At 45.9% G+C, this 23,516-nt stretch overlaps 2 protein-coding genes across 17 annotated transcripts in view; both read right to left on the bottom strand.

Moving 5' to 3' along the window:
* The window catches only part of LOC310669594 (uncharacterized protein), a 570,356-nt gene that overhangs the window by 336,086 nt on the left and 210,754 nt on the right, over positions 1-23,516 (bottom strand). The gene's annotated exons all lie outside the window — the stretch shown is intronic.
* NUP214 (nucleoporin 214) overlaps positions 3,966-23,516 on the bottom strand; it is a 79,335-nt gene continuing 59,784 nt past the window's right edge. For 4 of the 16 annotated variants that reach the window (XM_083423325.1, XM_083423324.1, XM_083423329.1 and 1 more), the window contains 7 exons: positions 21,839-21,909; positions 20,078-20,234; positions 15,884-16,036; positions 8,527-8,698; positions 7,690-7,832; positions 6,451-6,475; positions 3,966-4,159 (listed from right to left, as the gene is read on the bottom strand). In XM_083423325.1, the coding sequence (XP_083279451.1) occupies positions 4,126-4,159; positions 6,451-6,475; positions 7,690-7,832; positions 8,527-8,698; positions 15,884-16,036; positions 20,078-20,234; positions 21,839-21,909 (755 nt within the window). In that variant the 3' untranslated portion in view covers positions 3,966-4,125. Of the gene's footprint in view, positions 4,160-6,416; positions 6,476-7,689; positions 7,833-8,526; positions 8,699-15,166; positions 15,372-15,883; positions 16,037-20,077; positions 20,235-21,838; positions 21,910-23,516 lie in introns of all 16 variants that reach the window. The other 12 variants (XM_083423326.1, XM_083423317.1, XM_083423331.1 and 9 more) reach the window with 6 other exon arrangements.

Here is a 23,516-nt window from a genome sequence, read left to right as displayed (position 1 = left end):
CTTTGCTTTCTTTATTGCAAAGTCAGTTGATGTTTTTAAAGCAGGGAGCTGGTTTGTTGCACAAGAGCATCACATCAACTTCCATTGCACAACACAGATTTGCTGGTATGTGATTGAATCCCACTTGAAAACAGAAACATTTTGGAAGAGGACCTCATTCTGCCCCTTCTTCATGCAGGAAATCCATTGCTGTACAGTAACTACTAAAATTCTCTGCTGAAGGAAATCCAGCTTGCACCAATCAGGGAGGAAAAACATTTCTCCTTTGAAAATACAAACAGCAGCAGTTTTCATTGCCAGTGGATCCTCATGTATATGGTTTTCATGTGGGGAAAGAACAACGGGTGAAATGACTCTTTGGGACTTGTGAAGTTTTGGTGTGTGTTTTTATATGCAGGAGAGCCGCAGTTTACCACCTGTTACACAAGTTGCAGAATGCAGGTTTCTATGTAATACTGGTGTAACTGTTCTGCATCCCTGCTCCTCCTCCTCCTCCTCCTCTCTCTCTCGTCTTAGTAGTCTATAGCTGCTCAGAGTGCCTGTTCCTCCCATCTATGAATGCCATCCTATTAACAGCACACAAAGTCATCTGTCCCTTGGCTTTCCTGGCCGATAAGTTTTTTAAAAACACAACCTTTGGAGCAGTTCAAATCTTCATAAACATTCTGCAATCCCTCAGTGGCAGCAGAACCAAAGGTTAAGAAGGGCTGATTTCATTCAAATGAAGCCAGGGCTGTTTCAGTCAACAGCTACTGAAGATTAAAATTTGCAGGTTGTATTTACTTAAGTCTCATCCCCCTCTTTTTTTGGTTTCCCCTAATGGAGTGTGAGTGTGTGTGTGCACGTGTGCAAAAACTGCTATTTTTATTGCAAAGCCAACAAGTTTCATTCAATACTTCCCTTTTCTTTCTGTGGCCACAGATTTTCTGAGCTGATTATCCAACAACTGGCCATGTAGTAGATACCAAGATAAGGCGCTGATGCTGGGTGACAGGTGTGCATAACAAACATAGAAAGATCAGCTACTACCACAATAAAGCTAAAGGGGGGGGGCACCAATAGAGAATAGCAGCCTCCTTAAATATAGCATGGTGAGAACGAGGCAATAAAACCAGACACCGCTCAAGAACTATTTATGTTAATTCACAAGTTGCAATTCCTGTAATTAATGCTATTTCTAGAAGAGGAAAGAATGCAGAGAAGAGCTTCCACGACGCCACAAAAGGAAGCCTGTGAGCACATGCACAGATTTTGTGGAAACTACTGTTCCCAATGAATTGTGCATAATTATTTTAAAGAGAAAATGGGTCCTGGTCTCCATGATTTTGGAAAAACCCAGGAACAGGGACCATTTCTGCTATATTCTGCCTCTACTGTTGGGAAGCAATATGTCTCTGAGTATCAGTGGCTGGGAATCACAAGTTGGTGAGGCAAGACAGTGACCGCCACAGGCTCGGCAAGCTGCTAGCGGAATAACAGCACCGGCTAAATAATTTGGCCGGTCTTTGTGCTGCTGAAATCATTGCCACTGCTGCTGCTTGTGGAGGGGAGCCCAATGGGACACAGAGAGATGCAGAGGCCATGGAGAAACAAATATTCCCAGGGAATCTCAATCCTGAGACTGACCCAGCGGGGCTCAGAAACCCAGTAGCCGTGCGACAGGGCTTGGCCCCTGTCCTGCAGTGGGGCAGACACTGCACAGGCCTCTTCCCCCTCCTTACCTTCTCGTCCTGATTGTGAGTGCGGAATCAGTGAGTTGCAGACGTTGGGGGGGAGCACGAAGGGAGGGAAGATGGCAGTGCCCAGGAGTGAAGGCTGACCCAACCTCATCTCATGGAGGGCTTCTCCCAGAAGATGATGCCCACACCTCAGGCCCCAAGTCCGGCAGGACTCCCAGTGCAGTTTAGGCCACCCACAAATTTGTCCATTTTTGCCACTAAAGGGGAGCCTCTGCTGGCCATGTGGAGGGTGCACTAGAAAGAACACAACCCCCCACCCCAACATCTGGCTCCCCTCAGCTGCGGGGTGGGCAACAGATACACACACATGTATCAAATATATAAACAATTTTTCTCTTCTTGAAAAATTGCATTTTTGTTTTTGTTTTCTGCTCCCTGCACACCACCAGCAGAGCCAGGGAAGTTGGGAAAGACACTCTGAGGGGGCTGGAACTGCAGGCCAGGAAAAGCCGCTCACCGGCCGGCTATTCCACCCCCCCTATAAACCCCCCACTAAAATCAAACAAAATCACATACATTTAGCCTCCCCCTCTCCTCTTTCACTGCAAGCTTCCTGCAGGGCCAAGATTTACCATTCTCATCAACCTCACCTCAATATTTTGATCCTTAAGCTCCATTTTCCCTTCTCTTATTACATTTTATCTTATTTTTATACCTCCACCATATTTTTAGTTTAGTTTTTCTCTTGTTTTTTTCTTGTTCCCAATTATTTATTCTTTTTATTCTTTTTTATTATTGTTACTGTTTTCTCTAACTTTGAAGGTTTGTCCCCACGTTTTCAGCTTGACTTTACTTCTTATTTTTTGATAATTTATTTATTATTATTTTTTAATTGAACTCCTGGTCTTGTTCTCATTCACACAATTTTAATTTCACTTTTACTTTTTACTAAGGAAATTCCCACAACACTAAACGGATGCACACAGTCCATGTTTAAATAATGGAAGGGAAAAGTAGGAAAATTGGCCCTGACCCCACCCCCACTAATACCCCTGGCCCATCACTCACAAATTCCACCATGTATCCCAAAACATCCAAATAAAGACCTGGCAAGCTAAAGGCCTATATCGCCAAACTGACTTTTATAAAAATGATAATACCCTATCAATACAGGGAATATAGGACAAGTTAGGGGACATTCCAGTAGCCCGACTGACCCATCACCAACCACAAGCCTTCTTAAACAACCCAGCAGCAAAAGCAGCAGCCATTAGGCCATTGGCTAATTTTGAAAATCTCCTCCTAACACTGGAAGGACACAGGAAGGGGGTGGTATCTACAATATATAAATACTACTCCAAGACACTACAGACCCCTTCACCATGATTAAAAACTAATGGGAGCATGACATAGGACACAAAATAAACCCCACCCAATGGTAAAAAATGTGGTCTAAACCACCATTTAAATCCATTTCAGTCAAAAGAAGAGAACTTACCCTGAAACTTATCTATAGATGGTACTTAATACCACGGAAGTTGGCACTGATACACCCCCGGACCTCATCTAAATGCTGGAGAGGCTACACCTCCATAGGCAAGTACTTCCACATGTGGTGGGAATGCCCCAAAGTTCATTCCTTTTGGATATCAGTGCCGCAGGGAATAACCACAATAACAAAACAGGTAAACTAGCCCTATTAAATATCTTCCAGGACAACAACACACATGGATATGACTAGAAACTCTAAGTCACTTATTCTCAGCAGTCAGAAACATCGTAACTAGACACTGGAAGGACCTATTAGGAGTGAACATAGACCACTGGTACCTAAATGTACGGGAAGCTACCCTATTAGAAAAGCTAACCAACAAACTTAAACTAGCACAGGGACAAGCAACGGAGGTATGGCTCCTCTTTATCACATATACAGCACAACAAGAAAATGACTTATCCCCCCAACAGCATATGAATCAATATGGCTAATCTGACCCAACAACACTCCCCTCCCCCAACATATACAAACAAACTGCACTGCAACCAACTGAACACAACCAATGAAGCTCTGGACACCCTAATCTCTTGCAATGCCAATACAAGTAAAAAAATGTACAAATAAAGGACCTACCCACGTGGTGCTGACACAAACTCTACACTAACATGATGCAATAGAATGAAAGAATATTACCCCCATCTCCCTCCCCCTTCTCTCCCCCTGATGCCTATGACAATAGTGTCTCATACTGAATGTAATCAAACTGTGAAAAAGATTCTATGAATCAAAAATGGATACACAAGATTATTTTCCTTTATTTATTTGTAACACATAAAATCGTTAATAAAAACTAATTTAAACATCAAAATCCTGACATTTAATTGCAATATGTTTATCTCCTCACTTCACTCCTGCCCACCCAACAGAAGAACAACAGGAGCAGGCATCCTTTCAGCTTCTCCAGCTGCTAAACCCAGAGGTGGATCTGAAAGAGGAAAAAGAGAAAACAAGGGTGAGAACAAGAGACCCCTCTGCCAGAGACCTCTGCCAATGCCAAAAAGGCTTAACTCTGAATATCCCATTGCATAGCAGCCATTGCTAGACCCTTTCAAGGACGGAAGCCTTAGGTCAAGAATGAGAACCCTTCTAAGTCTCAGGGCTGCATCCCCACCTGGGCAACCTTGAGGGCCACATGGCACTGGTGGGCGTGGTCACAGTAAAACATGGGTGGGACTATTCATGCTAATTTTTCACATGTAGCACAGTATGCTAGTTTCTACACAAACACATGCATGTCTATCCTTCATCCATGCAAAAATTTAAGGACTGGCAAGGGCTGTGAACTTCCAAGGGCGAGAGAGAGGGGCCTGGAGGGTCAGATTTGGCTCCTGGGTCAGAGGTTCCCCACCCTTGCCTGAATCCAATAATCCTGGAGAGTTTGGGGCTCTAAGGAGACCTCCGACTGCTCCAGGCTAGTTGAGTGGTCTTGGACCCCTTTTCCCCCAAAAGGGAACAGACTTCTTAAGCTGCTTATTTTTTAAAAAGGGAAGAAAAACCCAAATATCTCTTTGTCACAGCCCAGTGTTACCAATTCCCATATTCAATCCCAAGTGAGTCTTCAAAGCACAAGCATTTATTAGGTTTAAAAATAGCCAAACAGTGAGGACTGGAGAACAAGTGTGCCCACTGCTCCACATCCCCCTCACTGATCCCCATGAGCCAAGGAGGAGGAGATCTCCCCAAGATTCTCCCCCCCCCCAAAAAAAAGTGTTGAGATTGCCAATCTGCCTGGGTGAAAGGCCCAGCTTATTTTTAGCTTGCTTCATGGCACCTTGCCCTGTTTTGGGTACTTCTACAAGCCTTGCAAGTGAGGCAAAGTCCAGAGGCCTTCCCTCTACCCCACCCAACCCAACTAATAAATAATATTTCTGTCTCAGGGACTGCTTTGTTTTAACTGCTTGTATGTAAGTTACTCTAGGAGACTTTCTGGCAGAAGAGCAGGTACAAATGCTTTTTAAAAAGAAAGAAAGAAAGAAAGAAAGAAAGAAAGAAAGAAAGAAAGAAAGAAAGAAAGAGAGAGAAAGGAAGGAAGGATTCCCCTTTGTAGCTGTAGCTCCTGGTGTCTGGATATTTGGCCTTGCTTTGTCTTTCTTGCACCAGTTTTTCCCCCTTACCCTCTCAGGCTGCCTCTCCAGGCCTTCTCCTTTTGACCTTTCCCCTTTTCCAACACTCTTTTCAAAAGATCATCTCCCCCAAATCTGAGGCCTCCTCCTGCTTGTTCCATGGGGAAAGCTGTGGCTCGCCAGATCTCTTGTAAGACTCCATCTCCCATCAGCCCTAACCAGCCTGGCCTTAGAAGCTCATGGACCTGAGCAGCTGAGAGCTAATGACAGGCAAGATTCTTCTTCCCGCTCTTCCTACCTCTGAAATTAAAAGGCAGCTCAGCCAATCATTGCCAGGCTGCACCACTGGCCAGCCCCATAAGCACTGACATCTCCCAGCAGCATGCAAAACTTTCTTTGAACATTCTGGGCTTGATTTTTGATAGCACTGATAGATTAGTGTTTTTGGTTTGTCTGTTTGTTTGTTTTATTGTACTTTATAGACACCCCTTCTCTCTGCTGAGAGATGAGGGGGAGGCTGTATTATGAAAATTGTGTTAATAAATAATACTAATAACAAGAATAACAAAAGGCACAGCTTTTGACCACCTGCGATGCTCCATATATTTTAGACTACTTCCTGGGGCTGATGGGGAGATGGGAGTCTCACAATGCCTCTGCAGGCCAAGACTGATGGGTGCTCTACCACGATGGCAAAGCTTGCTTTGGCACACAGTGCTTGTGGCTCTCAGGAACTTTTCCAATGGTGGGCACACTGCTGCCTCAGTTTACTCAGGAGAGCTCTGCATTCCAAAGAGCATTTACTGAGTTCCCACTTTGCGGAGCATTCCAAAAATAGTTGGTTAAAGTCCTACATTTACAAAGGGGAAAAGTGCGGGGTGAAGAATAGAAGAAATGAGCTGCCTATTTCTAAGGGAGGATCAGCTCCCCGGGAGAAACACTGCCTTCTAGATCTTAAGCTTCTCATTAATGTTATTACAAGGGGAAATGAAAGAGGGAACAAAGCCCACAATCATCTCTTGCTGATTCAAAATTCAAGAAGGGATTACCATATTTAATAATATATTTCACCTCAAAAGAAGCTCTCTTTCTGGCACAAAATAAACCGAAAAAACCTACCGACAACGTGGAAGGCAGCACGAGAGAGACTTACGCATTAGACGATCCAAAGCCAAAGCCTGTAAGGGGTGGGGAGAAAAGCAACGTTAAAGGGATTATTGGATGGGTTATATTACAAAACACACATTAAGGAAAGGTGTCAGGATTCCATCAGCACAGTTTCTCTCTGCCCCCTAACCAGTATCCAATCACTCCAGTTCTCCAGTCTAGTGTTTAACTCTAACCCGCAACTAAAGCTCTTCTTTTAATTCATACACAGAGGAAGCTGCCTTCTAAGTCGGACCATTGGGTCCATCTAGCTCAGTACTGTCAACTGTTAGCAGCTTCTTGGGGGTGATTCCCAGCAACTGGGGACACCTTCCCTCTGACAGGAGAGGTAGAACACAGCCTAATTCCTTCTTGAATTTGTCTAACCCCCTTTTAGAGCCGCCCAAGTTAGTGGCTGTAAATATTTCTTGTGAGAGCAAATTTTAATTATGGGCTGTGTGAAGGAGGACTTCCATTTCTCCTGTTCTGAGAAAAATTTCTTCAAAACATCTAAGAACCAGGTGGAGGACAAGGACAAGGGGATGGAAACTCTGCACATGCTCATGAGCAGACTTTGCAAATTCCTACTCAGAAGGTGCAGAGAGCAATAAGCCCAAGAAATGAATGGCGGCGGAAGGTTTCTGGGTTTGGGGGCTTAACATCAGCTTTGGTGTGTTTTGTAAATTGCTAAAAATATTTAAACCATTTATGTACTGCTTAACTGCAATTGTCGCTAGGTGGTTAAAAAGGCTCTAACCCTTACATAAAGGTTTTAAAAGTGTGGTTTAAAATATACATTTATTTCTATTTTCCCACCCCCAAAGGGGAATGAAAGGAAGTATGCTGGATACAGTTATGTCCCTCAGTCTCTCCAACAGAGAGCCAGTGTGGTGTAGCCAGTTAAAAGTGTTGGACTAGGGTTTAAATCCCCGCTCGGCCACAAAGTTCACTGGGTGTGACCTTGAGCCAGTCATTGCCTCCCAGCCTAACCTACCTCACAGGGTTGTTGTAAGTGATTGAATGCGGGAGAGGAACCATGTACACCACCCTGAGCAACTTGGAGAGAAAGGTGGGACATAAATGCAATAAAAAAATTTAAAAGCAACCCCTGCTCCCCTTTAAGATACGATTAAGCTTGGTTTGCAGCTGAAATCCAGCCTCTAACAGGTTATGACAAAGTGCTGAAGCTCCCTACGCTCCCACTTCTCCAAGCTCCCTTCTATTTAGGGTCAAGAACAGCTCATACCTCCTCCTCCACTCGACCCGAAACCGGAGAAGCCAGTGCCTTGTGTGCCAAAACCCGTAGGCTGCTGAGAGAGGGATCCAAAGGTAGGGGTGTTCTGGCTTGCCAGCGTTCCGAATGACACTGTGTTGGCTGTGCCGCCAAACCTGTGGAACAGAGAGCAGGAGCAAGCAGTGGGTTAAAGAGGGTGTGGCTTTTAAAAAAGGTAAGTGAAGCAAAAAGAGCTCGATGAAGGCAGAAATCCACAATCAGCCAACTTGGCTGCTGTGAATGGCAAGGGAGGCCATGTTGGTACTGCTGCCTGGATTGGTGTTCTTCCTGGACAGGGTCTTCTCAATGGTGGCTCCCCGTTGGTGGAATGCCCTCCTTGGTGAGGTGCATCTGCCCTCCTTTTATTAACAGAGTCACCCACCTGCCAATCAACTGACATCGCAATGACATCAGGCAATGGGGTGCTTTGAAGTCCCCACAATGAGGACTTCAAAGCACTGTACAAGGCTGGTAAATAGAATAGCACAGTGTGTTGCAGTACCACTGATCAGCTGATGGTCAAGGTTTCAATGCACTAAGCAGGGGCTCCCTGGGTTTGGCTCTTTGCTGTCCCTTGCACAGGTGGGTGGGGTTTGGGGGAAATTGTATAATTCATTGCTGTTACCTGCCCCAGGACCTTCTGGCAAAGGATAAGTAAGAAATCTGATTAAAGAAATCAATATAATGAAATGTAGTGAAATGAAGGGTGGCTTGCAGAATATTTATTCAAACTAAGAAAGAAAAATGGAGCACCTGGAGCAAACCCCACTCCCAAGACCCTGTTGTTTTGTTGCTGTTGTTGTGGCTTACCCGAATCCTCCAGCGTTGGCAGCCGCTGTCCCCTCTCCGAAGACTTTGCCTCCCGTCGAGCCCAGAGGGCTTGCAAAGGCTGGGGCTGAACCGAATGCTGGCACCCCTCCGAACCCGGGGGAGCCCCCAAAAGTGGGAGGGCTGCCGAACACAGGAGCAGCTCCAAAGCCACCTGAGCAAACACAGAGGCAAACAAAGAAAAAAAAGGGAAAGGGACATACACAAGCAAAAGAATAAATAAAAAATCAAAATAACAGAGAGAGAGAGAGCGAGAAAGGCAAGGCAAGAAGAGCAAAGAAAGAAGAAATCAGAGTTAGGCCATTTCTCAGTGCAGAAGCCCCACAGACCTGAACTTGCCGGGGAGTGGGGCTTTATTTGTGCTGCAGAAGCAATGGGGCCCTGACACACTTTCAAAGGCCCCCATTTCATCCTAGAAAACACGAAGTCAGTAAATATTACAAAATACCCTCTCCCCTCCTTTTTTAAGGCGCAACTAAAAAAGGAAATTTTGTGGGGGGGGGGGGACAGTTGTCTGATGAGTCCTCTCTGGTTTTGGCCTCTTGGGCAAAGCAAAGATCAGGCTCAACACCTTTTTGGATGCCAGAACTCACAATTTTGAACTCTCTCTGTAAGAGACTCATGTGTGTGTGTGTGTGTGTGTGTGTGTGTGAGAGAGAGAGAGAGAGAGAGAGAGAGAGAAGCATTGCTTAATTCAAGAGGCAAAATTGGGAATGGGGTGGGGGTGGGGAAGCTTTGGGCAGAGGAAGGCCTTAGCTAGCATTTTCCTCTTTTTCTTTTAGAGTTGCAGTCTATGTCTGCAAGGGAGAAGTGCTCTATCGGATTTACAGCACTGCATTCCCCCCTACTTCCCATCTAAGGGGAACCTCGACCTCCTGCTGGCCTTCATTCGAGAGAGTCCGGATGTCCCTGAGAACTGCAAATCGGCAACCATCACCCCCAACTCTCCACCCCCCCCCCCAAGAATGCACCAAAAAGAGAGAGAGAGAAAGAGAGAGAAGGGGGGGGTGGGGATGGGGGAGTTTGTCATTAAGAGCTGCCTTCTTCACCCTCCGTACAGCACTTACTGCAAAAGGGGTGGCTAGATTCTGCAGGCATGTCCTTAAGAAGAAAAACCTTGGACATGAATTAAAAGAAGAACAGGCCAAGAACGCCCGCTCTAGAGCGCCTGCATGAAAAAGCAGCAGTTGCTGCTGCCGCCAGCAGCAGCAGCTCTCAGCAAAAGATGGGGAAAAGGAGGGGGGAAGCAATAGCAGTTGCTAAGGTAGCTGTTTTCTGATGTCGCCAGCAAAACTGCAACCATTTCAGCTCAGCGGTGTGTTGCACCCTAGAGGCAAGCTATCCACACACCCCTGACCTGCCACAAGCAGACCAGGAGGAAAGCAAGACATTCCCAAGTCTATGATGCCATTTCCTGTCGCCCCACTTTCATTTTAACTGATGCCAAGATTTATTTATTTATCAGTGTTTGCACATTACTCTTCCGTTCCAGCCCCTGAAAAAGGCTCCTAGAGCAGCCCATATTTGTGAAATCAACTGAAAACAAGGCTGGCTTACAAGCTTTAAAAAGAAAGAAAGAAAGAAAGAAAAGAAACACATGACAAATGAGGAAAATGGGACAAGAAGGGAAGAGGAAAAAAGCAAATCTGGGCACCCGTTCTTAAACAGCCATTCTTATAAGGACCAGCTGGCTTGATGGAGCTGGTATTCTGGCAGAGCTGATGGGATGAGGCCTGCTTCCCATCTCTCCTACTGAGGCAGCCTAATGGGAATGACTGGTGACAGCTGAGGGAGGGGGTCTTTATCCCCCCCCCCAAAAAATGGTTATTTTCTGAGCTGCTTTTCAGGGCCATGCCTGAAGAAACGCACGTAAAAAAAGAAGGAGACACTAGGTGTATGGGAAATAAAAAGTATTCAAGGTCTGCTTGAAAGTCTGCTTGCAGCATCTCTCATACAGCCAGTAACATCTCAGCCCTTTCCTAGGAGTGCAAAAAAGCCCTTGGGTGCCGGGGCATGATTCACCATCTTTTGAGACTCTCCTGTAAAAACAAACTCACGGCTCACACGGGAAGTGTGTGACACTGAGCCAAGAAATGAACCAATTTGTTTGCCTTCAGCTCATCAACATGACAGCAGGTACAAATCTGGCTAGTTGGAAGGAATGTGTGATGGAGCCTTTCTGGTGGTGGCCTCTTCGCCTATGTAACTTCCTTCTTTGCGAGATACATTTGTTTCCACCCCCATTTTCTTTTAGACACTCCTTTTCCAATTCACCTTTGGTTAGGAAGCTGGTGGGGCTTTAGAACACCCTCCCTATTTTCAGCATGATGGCATCTGATGACACAGGCTGACTTGACAGTCGGTGGGGATGGGTGCCGTTTTTGTGTGTTTATGCTGCTCTTTTTTTAGCTTTAGGAAATTTCCAACTCTGTGTGGTTTTGAAGACCAGAGCCACAATGCTGTTATTTAATTGTGTTTTGTGTTACAATTTTTACTTATTTATCTGAAACCCCCTTCAAAATGGTCTTGGTCCTGCAAAACAGCATAAAATAATAATATTCTAAAGTAAAGGAGGAAAGCCAAAGAAAGCAGCCCTGTTGGGTTAGACCAAAGGCCCATAATCACAGGGGTGGATAACATCAGGTCTGGGGGACAAATGTAGCCCTTCCAAGGGCTCCCCTGTCTAGTCCTTGGAACTCTCCCCAGACAACACACATGACCCCACTTTGCGCCTTCCTTGGCCAAAATGTGCCCTTGAACTCTGACAATGCCTTTTGCTTGCCTGGACGGAGAACAGCAAGTGAATGTGAGAAGAAACCAGCCTACAGGGACAAATGTCCCTATAAAGGGACAATTTATAATCATTGCTCTGCCCACTATTGCCTCTGGACCTCTCCAGTACTGGCATGCGGCCCTTGGGCTTAGAAAGTGTCCATACTTTCCTTAAACTTTATTATGAATCAGCAGCTTTTTGCTGGCTGAAAGAATGGCTGCTTCTTGAAAACACAGACATTTTGGATCTAGAAGGTTTTAATAATGCATTTGGATGGCATGCATATTTGTGGTATGATAAGGTCAAAGTGCATAAAGCATTTAAAAATCATATTGTCAGGAAAGCATTGTTTACTGTCTGGATAAGATATAAATACCTACTTGAAAATAAAACCCCAAGGTGGTTGTCACCGATGGAAGCGAAGGCTCTGAAAAAGCTCAATATGGAGGCCAAATGGCCGAAATATTGGGAAAGTTTGGAACAAGAGGGAGATAAATTGAAATTGCAGAGTTTTGAAAAACTAAAAAACAAAGTGCGAGATTGGCTTCATTATTATCAGATAATGGAGGCATATAAATTGGATAAGAAAATCGGCTTCCAGGTGGAAAAATCAAAATTGGAAACAGAATTGTTAGACCCCAAAACTAAGATTTTGTAAAAAATGTATAACTTGCTGTTGAAATGGAATACTCAGGATGAAACGGTAAAATCTGCTATGATTAAATGGGCACAAGATGTTGGACATAACATAATGATGGGAACAGTAATGGACCACAGGTATGAAATATACGGCATGTAATGCCTTAAGAGAGAATATTATGAAAATGATATACAGGTGGTACATGACACCAGTCAAGCTAGCAAAAATCTATCATCTGCCCGATAATAAATGCTGGAAATGTAAAGAAACTGAAGGCACATTCCTTCACCTTTGGTGGACGTGCCCAAGGATTAAGGCTTTCTGGGAGATGATTTATAATGAAATGAAAATGGTATTTAAATATACCTTTCTGAAGAAACCAGAGGCATTTCTCCTGGGCATGGTTGGCCAATTGGTGTTAAAGAAGGATAAAACTTTCTTTATGTATGCTACAACAGCAGCAAGAATACTTATCGTGAAGTATTGGAAGACACAAGAATTACCCACTCTGGAAGAATGGCAGATGAAGGTGATGGACTATATGGAATTGGCGGAATCCAAGACCAGGGAGAAGAGTCAGTGGAAGAAGATTGGAAGAAATTTAAAGACTATTTACAGAAACACTGCAAAATTAATGAATGTTAGAATGATGCTGGATTGAAGTTAAGTGGTTTTTTTTAGCAGCAATGTTAAGGAACATGTAAAAATGGATTAACGGGTGATAATCTAAAGCTATAATATATTAAGGTAAAAGATTATGATAAAATTAAAGAGGGAAAGGATTTTCTGAATTAACCAACTGAACTGGAATACAAGAAAGGGAGGTGTGAGGAGGTCAGGGAAACAAGCAAATGAAAGATAAGATATGGAAAGACTGATTTGTTTTTAATTGTTTTTATCTTGTATTTTATTTTATTTTTTATTCTTTTTTATTTCTGTAATATGTTGAAACTTCAATAAATATCTTAAAAAAAAAAAAAAAGGAAGTGTCCATACCCCATGCCTATCCAGTCTAAAACTCTGTTTTCCCACATAGTGGGCTGCCAAATGCATCCTGGAGGCCCATACGTAGGATGTGAAAACCAAATCCCACTCCTCCATTGTCTGCCCCCTAGCATGCTAACAACTGTGGACAAACTTTGCCCTCCTTCATGAATTTCTCCACTGCCCGTTAAAGACCACGAAGGCAGCTCGTGGCAGAGAATTCCACACATTAAATTCTGCATTGTCCAAAGAATTAATTTCTTTAGTCTGTCCTGAATCTACTGTCTAACAACTTGAGTTTGACTATTACAGAAAAAGGAAGTGGGAAATCCTATATCCCCCTCCTCCTCCTCCTCCACACCATGAATAATTTGATATGCCTCTATTGTACCTATGCATCAAGTGTAGGTATGATGGAACAGTGGTGAGAAACCAGTGGCTGGACAACAACTCCCATCATTCCTGACCACTGTGCCCTGCTGGCTGGGGCTGATGGAAGCTGGAGTCCAATGACATCTGGAGGGCCACAGGTTCCCCATCCTTGGGATAGAAGCTGGGGATGGGGATTCAATTAAAAGAAAGCAACCCCCAACCCCTAAGTTCCCTCTTAGGAAAGGTGCCACCTTATGATAATTCTGGCTGACCTCTTTTTTGACCTAAAAAACCCACATCTGCACACTGGCTGTGATCACAGGTGATGCATGACAAGTCAGAACAAGTTGTTGCCTTATTGGGAACAAGAGGCATGCTTCTGCAGAGTTGTCTGATCACTCCTCACTTTGCTCTTACCCTGGCATGAGACAGGAGAAACAAGTCAGGAAGCCACAACTAAGTCTGGCTTCCTGTAACACCCAAAGCTGAGGCTGGGGTTTGCTTTTCCCAAACAAGGTAGGATTTGAAAGCAAACGAAGAACCATGGTTGAAGGCTGTGGCTTGTGATTCTGACTTGCCAGGGAAAAACAAACCACTCAGTATGCTTCTCCTGCTTGCAACAGAGGGAGCAGCCAAGTGAGAGCAACCAGGCTGGGCAGGGTTCACTTCCTGCTAAACCACGGTTTACTGGAACACACAAGCATCACCTGCATTTCAACTGAGGCTGCCCTGCAGATGTACATATAAGAATCATGATACCGGCTACTCCTATTTTCTGTCCATTTTCCAATAATCCCTGGCATGGAATTAACTCCCCTCCACCAGTCTTCCATGCAGCTCACAGTTTTTACTGTTTTACGTGTAACTTTTCAACGCACACTTCCATCTTATTAACAGGCTGCCTGTCGGCTACAAGAAATGACTACCAATATAGCTCCTTGCTGTTTCTGACTGGAGGTGCATTTTAATACCCTGGGTGAAATTCCAGTCCTGACCAATGTAACAGATACTAGCCGGTTGTAAACACAACTGTCTGGGGGGGGGGAAGAGAAAGAGAGAGCTGCAGCTGAATTATTTAGCGGAGATTAGAGATCCAGTGACACTTTTGTCCATGAGCCATTAGGTTTTACCCATGTCCTCCAAGTTTCGTGGGAACCAACGCATGTATTGCAAGTTAAGAACATAAGAAGAGCCTCGTTGCTGCACCAGGCCATAAGTCTAGCTGGCCCAATATCCTGTTCTCACTGTGGCCAGCCAGATGCCCCAGTGAGAAGCTTGCAAGCAAGACTTGAGTGCAGCACTGCTCTCCCCTCTTGCAATTCTCAGCAACTAGTATTCAGAGTCAAGCTGCCTCCGATAGCACTATGTATCATGTTCTACCGTAAGGGGACCTGCGGCATGCAAAGCAGGTGCTCAGCCACTGAGCTGTGGTCATTTCCTTTCGGCCATCCACCAGTACCAGTGGCACAGGGAACCAGCACCTGACCTACAGAGCTCCTGGCCTGAGCTGCAGAGCACCCTGATATGAATTTAAGAAGAGCCTGGCTGCTGGATCAGGCCAAAGGCCCATCTAAATCCACCATGCTATTCTCACAGTGGTCAACCAGATGACCCAAAAGGAAGCCTGACAGCAGGACATAAGCACAACCATTAAAAGTCACAACATACAAGGGTCACCCATCCTTTTAGACCCTGTGGGAACACTAATATAGTATTGAGGGCACCATCCTCGATGGTTGCTTCTCCCCACCTTCCTTTTGGGTCAGTTCACTACATATCTAGAGAAAGATGTGATCTACAATTTGATGACAACAGTGGTGGGGAAAGACCCATAAAAAGAAGACCTGTTTTACCATAATCAACACTTGTGTACATGGTTGCCTCCTCCCTCCCTCTGTGCATGTGTCTGACTCCACTTTCTCCCCTGACTCCTGCAGCACCCCGCTTTCCTTCCCCTCGCTGCCTCTCAGTTGTTCTCTTTTCCTCTCTACATGCTCCGGAATCACACCCTTTGCACCTCCTGGCTGCAGAGTTTTCTGTTCGGCTGCTAATCTGAGCCTTGAAAAGAAGAAAGAAGTGAAAAGTGGAAGGGAGAACATGAGAGAACACTAGAGGTGTCTGGCTGCTGTATCAGGCAAGTGGCTCATCTTGCCCTGTATCAGGTTCCCACAAGGCCCAACCGGAAGCCACAAGGGAAAACCCACAAGAAAACTCAAAGCCAATGTCCCCTATGTGGTGGTGTGCATGTTGGCTTAGAACACAAGATCTGATGTAACTGCTGTTCAAAAGGCAGGAGGATCTTCCCCAAGCTAGAAGAACAAGTTCTCCCCATTTCTCCCCATAGTGGGGAAAGCTTGGTTGTAGAGCATCCACTCTACATGCAGAAGGTCCCAGGTTCAATCCCTAGCATCTCTAGGTAGAGCTGGGAATGTCCCCTGCCTGAAACCCTGGGAGAAGGGCCATTTCTGCCAGTCAGCACTGACACTACTGGGGCAGATGGACCAAAGGGCCTGACTTGGCGGAAGGCAGCTTCCTATGTTTACAAGAAGAAACAATAGACAAACTAATACCTGCTTTAGTCGGGCTGGAGAACCCAAAGCCTTGAGATGCCACGCTCCCTCCACCAGAGCTGAATGTGCCCATCGGCTTCTGCTCGCCAAAGGAGGCGGTGGTGCCAAATCCAAAGGTCTTGGCACCGCTGTTTCCAAAAAGGCTTGATGTATCTGGGGCGGGGAGAAACGAGAGTCTTTTCTTACATACCAGAAAAAGGCCCGCCTCCCCCCAAAAGTGCCCAAAGCCCAATGGGGGGGGGAGACACAATGAGGATCAGGGGTTTAAGATGGCACATGTCGCCGCTTGCCTGGCCTGGCGGTGAGAAAGAAATGGCACAAGATGAACAGCATATTTTCTGGAAATGTAAAGACTCCCCACCCCCCTTTTCATTGAATTTCAGGACCATTAGACTTACAGTGGTGCCCCGCAAGACGAATGCCTCGCAAGACGGAAAACCCGCAAGACGAAAGGGTTTTCCGTTTTGGAGGTGCTTCGCAGGACGAATTTCTCTATGGGCTTGCTTCGCAAGACGAAAATATCTTGCAATTTTTGAGGTTTTTTTCCGCTCCCCAACCCCTTTTTCTAAAGCGCTAAGCTGCTAATAGCCTTTTAGCAGCTAATCCGCTAATCCCTTAAGCCTTTAATAGCCGTTAATAGCCCTTAAACTGCTAATAGCGCTAATCCGCTAATGGGCTTGCTTCGCAAGACGAAAAAACCGCAAGACGAAAAGACTCGCGGAACGGATTCTTTTCGTCTTGCGAGGCACCACTGTATTATCTGAACAGCTACTGCTGCTATACCACATGCACACATATACACTCCCTGAGAAGATTGTATGGGATTCTCTTCCGGGTCAAATAGGCTAGACACACTGGGTTGTTTTCCCTCCCCTCTGCACTATTTGGCTTTCTGGCCTCCCTCAAGCCATCTGCTTTTCAGAAGAGGTTGACCATCTGAACCAGCAACAACCAGTCTTGAATCAAAGAAGTGATGTCTGCAGGAGGGGTGGGGGGCTTTGTATCAAACTGCCCATCTTAAAATGTGAATACTGAGCGTCATGACACCACAGAAAAGGGAGGGGTGACTCCTCTATGAAGAGCAGGAGAAAAGATTTTAAATGACAACCATCTACTGATAGCCATCAATGAAAAATTTACCACCTTATCATGCTAGGAATCAAAGTCACATGTAATAAGCAGCAGAATATTATAACAGAGAAATACAGTAAGCCTGCCACTTACATGGGGGTTATGTTCTGGGGATCATCAGTTAAGGGCTGATGGGAGTTGGAGCCCCATAGGCTTCCAGCCTGTTGGGTTAAGGCTGTAACCCAAACCACTTTTCCACCAGGTTGGGGTTTCTGCTGGTCTCTTCTCATTCTGCCTGCCAAAAGTGTGGACAGGCAGGAAGTAGGCTGGATACTGGAACCCCTGCCAGCAGCTGTCTACAGGAAGCCCTGAAGCAGAGGGTTTTGGGAGCAGCCCCACTGCTATCACTAGAAGGCCCAATTGGGCCTGTCTCCCTGATGGGTTGAGCAAAAGGGCTACAGATGCAGCCCCCCCCCCCAATTATGGATTCAGGACACCAATGCTACTTGTCCCTGCATTTTCAGCAAATGCAGTGAGACAGATGCATTATAATGTGCACAAAGAGAGAGTATAAAGCCTTTCTTCTCAAAGTGCCTCTACATCCATGTCTAGTTATGGCTCACAGAAGTGAAAGCCTCACTGACCTTCAGAATCAGAATCATCTTGCAAACCTCAGGGCCCAGCAAAGTTCAAAGGAGTTCTAGTGTTGTGAGTGTGTGGAAACTTCTCTTTACCACTCAAGGATAAGGCACATGTGTATGTTCCTAGACCTCTTTGTCCTTAAGATTTAGGGGATTGGGCTCAAGACTGCAGCTTCTTTCTGAACCCAGCCCCCTTTATTGTGTGTGTGTGTGTTTGTGTGTGTGTATGTGTAAGGTCGTGTGTGTGGGTGAGAGAGAGAGAGAGAGAGTATATATGGATTATTCACTACATTAATTTGGATTAGAAAACTTATCAGAGTGACACTATTATTATTACTATTATTATTATTATGTAAGAATATTAAACCATCAACTCATAAGAAAAATATATTGGTGGTGTAAAAAATAATTACATTATACAATCAGGGGCGTTGACTTGCCCCCCGCATTGAGGGGGCATGGCGGTACGTGACATCATACGTCCCTTTGCACGACCTGCCCCTGCCCACCTGGCAGCAGCAGGGTATAACATACACAGAGGGCGATTTCCCCTCTCCACACGTCCTGGCCCCACCCAGCACATGAGTGATCTCCCGGTGGCGGCGGGTGGCAGGGAACGGCGGCCTGCTCAACACTGGCGGGGCCCAACCCCCTGTGCACAAATACTGAGGAGAATAAAGCCCTTTCCACCCCCTATAGTTGGCTGATCATAATGCAGAAAAGAATGACTGCTGCTGAATCAAATTAATGTCCTAAAAGTGCTCAGTGGCAGAAAAGCATTTTCAGCAGGTGACAAAATGTCAAAACTGTAGGTACTCATCTCACTTCAATAGGAAAAAGGTTCCAAAATACTGACACCACTACATTAAAAAGCCTTAGCATGCATTGGAGCTAAATCAGGGAGGGGAACTTTTTTCAAATCAAGGGCTACTTTCCCTTCTGGACAACCTCCCTGGGGCCACATGGCAGGGCCAGTGGCAAGTGTGCGTGGAGCAACTAACGGCAATTCTGTCTTTGTACAGTAGGTTAGTTTCTACACACCTTCACATACACACACTCCTTTCTGTCCTCCATCAGGCAAGCAAGAAGTGTGATCAGAGTTCAAGGACACATTGCAGCCAGGCAAACACACTCAAGGAGGGTGTGAAGTAGGGTTGGGTTGGGGTGGGGACTTGGGAGAGTTAAGTGTGCTGAGGGTTGTTAAGTGACCCTTCTTTCCCTCCTGGAGTGGTTTGTACAATCAATCTTTCTTCCCAGGGAACTCTGGGAACTGTAGCTCTGTGAGGTGGGACAGCAGTCTCCTAACAACTCTGACCACCCTGAACAAACTACAGTTCCCAGAATTCTTTGGGGGAAGCCATGACTGTTCAAAGTGGGACCATAGTGCTTTAAGTGTATGGTGAGAATGGGGCCTTTGGCAAAGACAGAAATGGAAACACAACTTAACACAAAAGTTAAAACACTTCTAAAAGGCCTGACAGGACCTATCTCACTTCCAGCAGGAGAGGGGCCCAGAGAAGGGCCTCCGGTGCAGAAATTCAATGCAAAAGCAGGTTTATGTGTGAAGAGACACCTAAGTGGTACATGGGTCCTAAGCTGCTTATAGGGACACTGAACTGAGCCCATGTGAACCAAGATTTGAAATCACAAACCCAGGAGCTCTGTAACTAATGGTTGACCGCCAAGCAGACTTGATCTCCCCACCACTGTCGCTTCCAAAATCCATTCCCATCCCCACCCTGGGCTTTGTTGCTCCTGTGAAAGCCAAAAGATTTTGGTTGGCCTAGAAAAGGGGTCAGCAAAATTCTTCAGCAGGGGGCCAGTCCACTGTCCCTCAGAGCTTGTGGGGGGCCGGACTATATTGGGGGTAGAATGATGCAAGAGCACCACGAGCCCCAGTGGCTGCTTACCTGTGCCTTGCGAGCGGCAGGGGCTGGTGGCGGCAAAGGGACGATGATCAGCGTGTGAAAGGGCTCTGAAGAGGGGCTGCTTAAAATGGCAGCCACTCAAGTGCTACTGCTGCTGGCACCAACAAAGCCCAGCCCCCTTCCTTCTCTAGGCAGGGCAGGGAGAAGCCAGGAGAAGGGAGGGAGGTGCTGCCACCGCCATGCAAGGGAAAGGGAAGGAGAGGAACAGAACGCGCGCTGGCGATCTATGAGGTGATTCCTGGATCGTCTGCGGGCCGGATCCAGAAGGCAACTGGGCCTGATCCAGCCTGTTGACCTTAGTTTGCCAACCCATGGCCTAGAAATTAGGTCCCTGGTCACTTGCTTCCTTGCTTCCACTGTCAATGCAAACAGATTCAATTCATAAAGTGCTCCACTGAGGGGGAAGTTCTACACGGCATAGGTCATTCACATAAGGTGATGCAGGTCTTCCAGCATTGGGGGGCGGGGAGAACACCCTGTGTGAATCAGCCAGTTATGAAGAACAAAGATGGAGTGGCTATGACAATGAACACGCAAGACTTGGCACTACTTACTCTGGGTGGCCGAGGAACCAAATCCCCCACCGGTGGCGCTGAAAGGGTTCTTATTTGCTGCCTCATGGCTTGGCTTTCCTCCTAGGCCACTGAAGAAACCACCACCTCTCCCGCTGCTACTTCCAGACCCGAAGAGACCCCCGCCAGAAGAAGTCTGCTGTAAGGAGGAACAAAAAGTGGGGGAGAACTGTTTTCACTGGCTCGCAGGTACACAGGGGTCAGATTCCATGAGGACTAGAAGCATTCCTCAAGCACCCCTGCAGACTTGGGCTAGGATCCAAAAAGTGTTAGTGGGCTTGCAAATTCTCCGACTCTATATTTTAGATACAGTGGTACTTCTAGTTGCAAACATGATCCGTCCTGGGGTACCATTTGCACCCCGAAAAGTCTGCAACTAGAGCAGTGCTTTTGCACAAGTGTGGAGCATGATAGAGTACTTCTGCGCATGCGCAAAGCACGCAGAACACTTCTGCACATGTGGCGAAATCTGGAAGTTCCAGGTATGCCACGTTCACAACCCGAAAATCTGCAACATGAAGCAAACGCAACTAGAGGTATGACTGTACTTATATACCGCTTTTACATACAACAAATTTGGCGAAATGTATATAGCATGATTTTCAAAAGTTATTTGTTAAAGTAGACTACAATTAAAGGAAAAGAAAGTCACAATTATTATTTTTTAAATCCTAGCAGCAACAGAAGAAGATAAAACACACACCCATGCATGCATGCATGCACATAAAAACATCCCTGAAAAGTTTTGACATCTTATTTAAAAGGGTCAGTCTCTGGGACTGACTGTCCTGAAGCTGGAACAGATTCCAGGGTTTAGGTACCACCACCAAAGAGTTACTGCTTGGTATTATCTGCTAACCTGACAGGTGAATGGGACGGGACAGCCAGGAGTGTAGAAAGCAAGTATTAAGTAGACAATGTGTTCAACTTCATCTGTACCTCTGGGGAATTGTAGTGGGCTATAGACATCTGAATACTCGCAAGCTGTGAAGGACAATGTATTTCCTTCCGTCTTCTAGGCTCTTCCTCCCCCTACTCTGCTAAGCACACAGGAGCCATCTTTTCTAGGGGAAAGAATCTGACTCCTGTGTGATTAGCAAAGTGGGCGAGGTGGGGAGGGAGGCAAGATAGGAGCCAGCCAATCAGTTCCTGCAAGATGGGAAATTGGATTTTGGGGAACAGATTTAAGATGACAAGGAAAGCCTGCTGGATCAGGCAGCAGCCTGTTCTCATAGTGGCCACCCAGTTGCCCCAATGAGAAACCCACAAGCAGGACCTAAGCAAAAGGAGTAACTCTCTCCTTCCTGGGGTTCCCAAAAACTGTTCAGCAACATCACTGCTTCAAACAGTGAAAGCAGAGCACAGGCATTTTTTCATGGTCAGGTGAGCTAGGATATAAAAGCTCATGTGGTCTTCAAGGTATCTTCGACTCATATTGCTCTGCACAGTATGAAGCAGTTCCTTGCATGTCCCTGAATTGACCACAATGCAAATCTAGGGCAGGAGGAACCAATGTTGTTGGATTCCAGCTTCCAGCAGCCCCAGCCAGGATGGCCAGTGGTCAGGAATAATGGGAGGCAGGAGAATAGCAGCATCCAGAGGGCAACACATTGGCTATTCCTGATCTATAGTCTTGGAATATATAAACCCCTAAGGGGGATTCCCCTGCTCTTCCCACCAGAACCAAGCACAGGGGTTTTTTTGTGCATGAAGAAGCATGACGATAAGTTTAGGAAAGATTACCTGGCCAAAGAGGTTCCCGCTGGTGTTGGTCGCTTGCCCGAACACAGGGCCTGGGCTGCTGGAGCCAAATGCTGGACATGGGAGAAAAAGAAAGAAAAGAGGGCAGGGAGAAAAAGTCAGCATTTAGACACAAGACAAATGAGGACTGCTGGACTAGAACCAAAGATATGAGGGGAGGAGTCATTCTGGATGATGCCAGGAGTCCCTTCCAAGTATTGGGATCCTGTGTCTGGGGTGGAATGCATGAGAGCAAGCTTGCCAAGCCAGTCCCTTTGTCAAGGCTTGGGGTTGCCAAAGTGGGAAGATGTTATCACTGTATCAAGTTCATCAATTTTGTTGAATTAACTAACCTAAATATATTTAATTGTCTTTTGAATAACTCTGCCATTGATTAACACAGTGCTTTGAATTGTACTGTGTTGTCATTGCCCTTGGTGAATCATGCAAATTCTGAATAATGCTTTTTATAGGGTAGGGAGCACTGGGGATGAGTTTATGGAGCCAAGGGGGGAGTGGCCTGAAAACTTTGGGAACCACTGGATTGTGCTAGCTGAGGCTGATGGGGGCTGTAGTCCAAATACCTGATGGGAGCTGTAGTCCAAACAGCCAGGTTAACTGTGAGATACAATCCAAAATGTCTAGAGGAGAACCAGTCAATGAAGGAGACCATAGAATATAGACTTGCGTGTGCGGAATGAGGAGGCCTTGTTAGAAATGCCACTGCCATGTCAAGTTTGTAAGAGGTGCATTGATGTGCGGCAGGCTATGGAACATCCCCCCTTACGAGTTGAGTGTGGCCCCCTCCTTGTATAATTTTTCACAAAAATGTACCTCTTTGCCCATGTCTTTTAAGAGGAAGTGGGGAGGAGAGAGGAGGACTTTGCCACAGCTCAGTAGGGTTGCGCAGCTGCTTTGCATGCAGAAGGCCCAAGGTTCAATCCCCAGCCGTATCTCTGGGAAGGACTGGGAAAGACTCCCTTGGCCTGAGATGCGGGAGAGCTGTTGCCAGCCCATGTGGACACCATTGATCACCTGATTAATATATGGTAGCTTCCTACATTTAGTGATGTCATCTGGACGCCCCCTATTGCGGTGCTCTTGCTGGCCTTGATTGCTATGCAAAATGGTTTTAATTGTGGGCTTAGTGATAAGTACAGCATGGCTTCAACATATTACATTAAGCCAGGATAGGCAACGTGGTGCCCCCTGTACACGAATAAGCTTCAACTCCCATCACCTCTCCTTTTCTCCAAAAAAAGCAAAAATACTGAGCAATGCTGAGGTTCTAAAATCTTGAAGGAATTAAAAAGGCCTGCATTTCCATTAAATACATCTCAAAATGGCAGCAACTGCTAAATGAGTCCCAGCCGAGGACTCAGATTTCCTTTGTGCAAGAAGGATCTGGAGCTGTGTTAATCACCTGTTCCCATGAAAAGATAATGAAGTGTTTGTATTAAAAAGAATTCCCCTGCTCACTTCAAAATGCATACCCTGCCATCAAAACTAAGGCACTTTCCTGTAATTAAGGCCCCTTTCCTGTAGGCAGGGCTCACTTATGCCTTTTAAAATATTTTGTCCTGGTAATTAGTAGGGCGGGGGGGGGGGATGTTCTTTCTTAAATGTGCATCTTGTATATTGAAACCTAATTAGTTTCCCACCTTTGGGCACTGTGATCCAT

This window comes from Podarcis tiliguerta (genome assembly GCF_965153285.1).
Source record: "Podarcis tiliguerta genome assembly, chromosome: Z".
In the NCBI taxonomy this organism is placed as follows: Eukaryota; Metazoa; Chordata; class Lepidosauria; order Squamata; family Lacertidae; genus Podarcis; species Podarcis tiliguerta.
The sequence above is the reverse complement of the archived record's forward strand: the minus strand, read 5'-3'. Positions and strand labels throughout refer to the sequence as shown.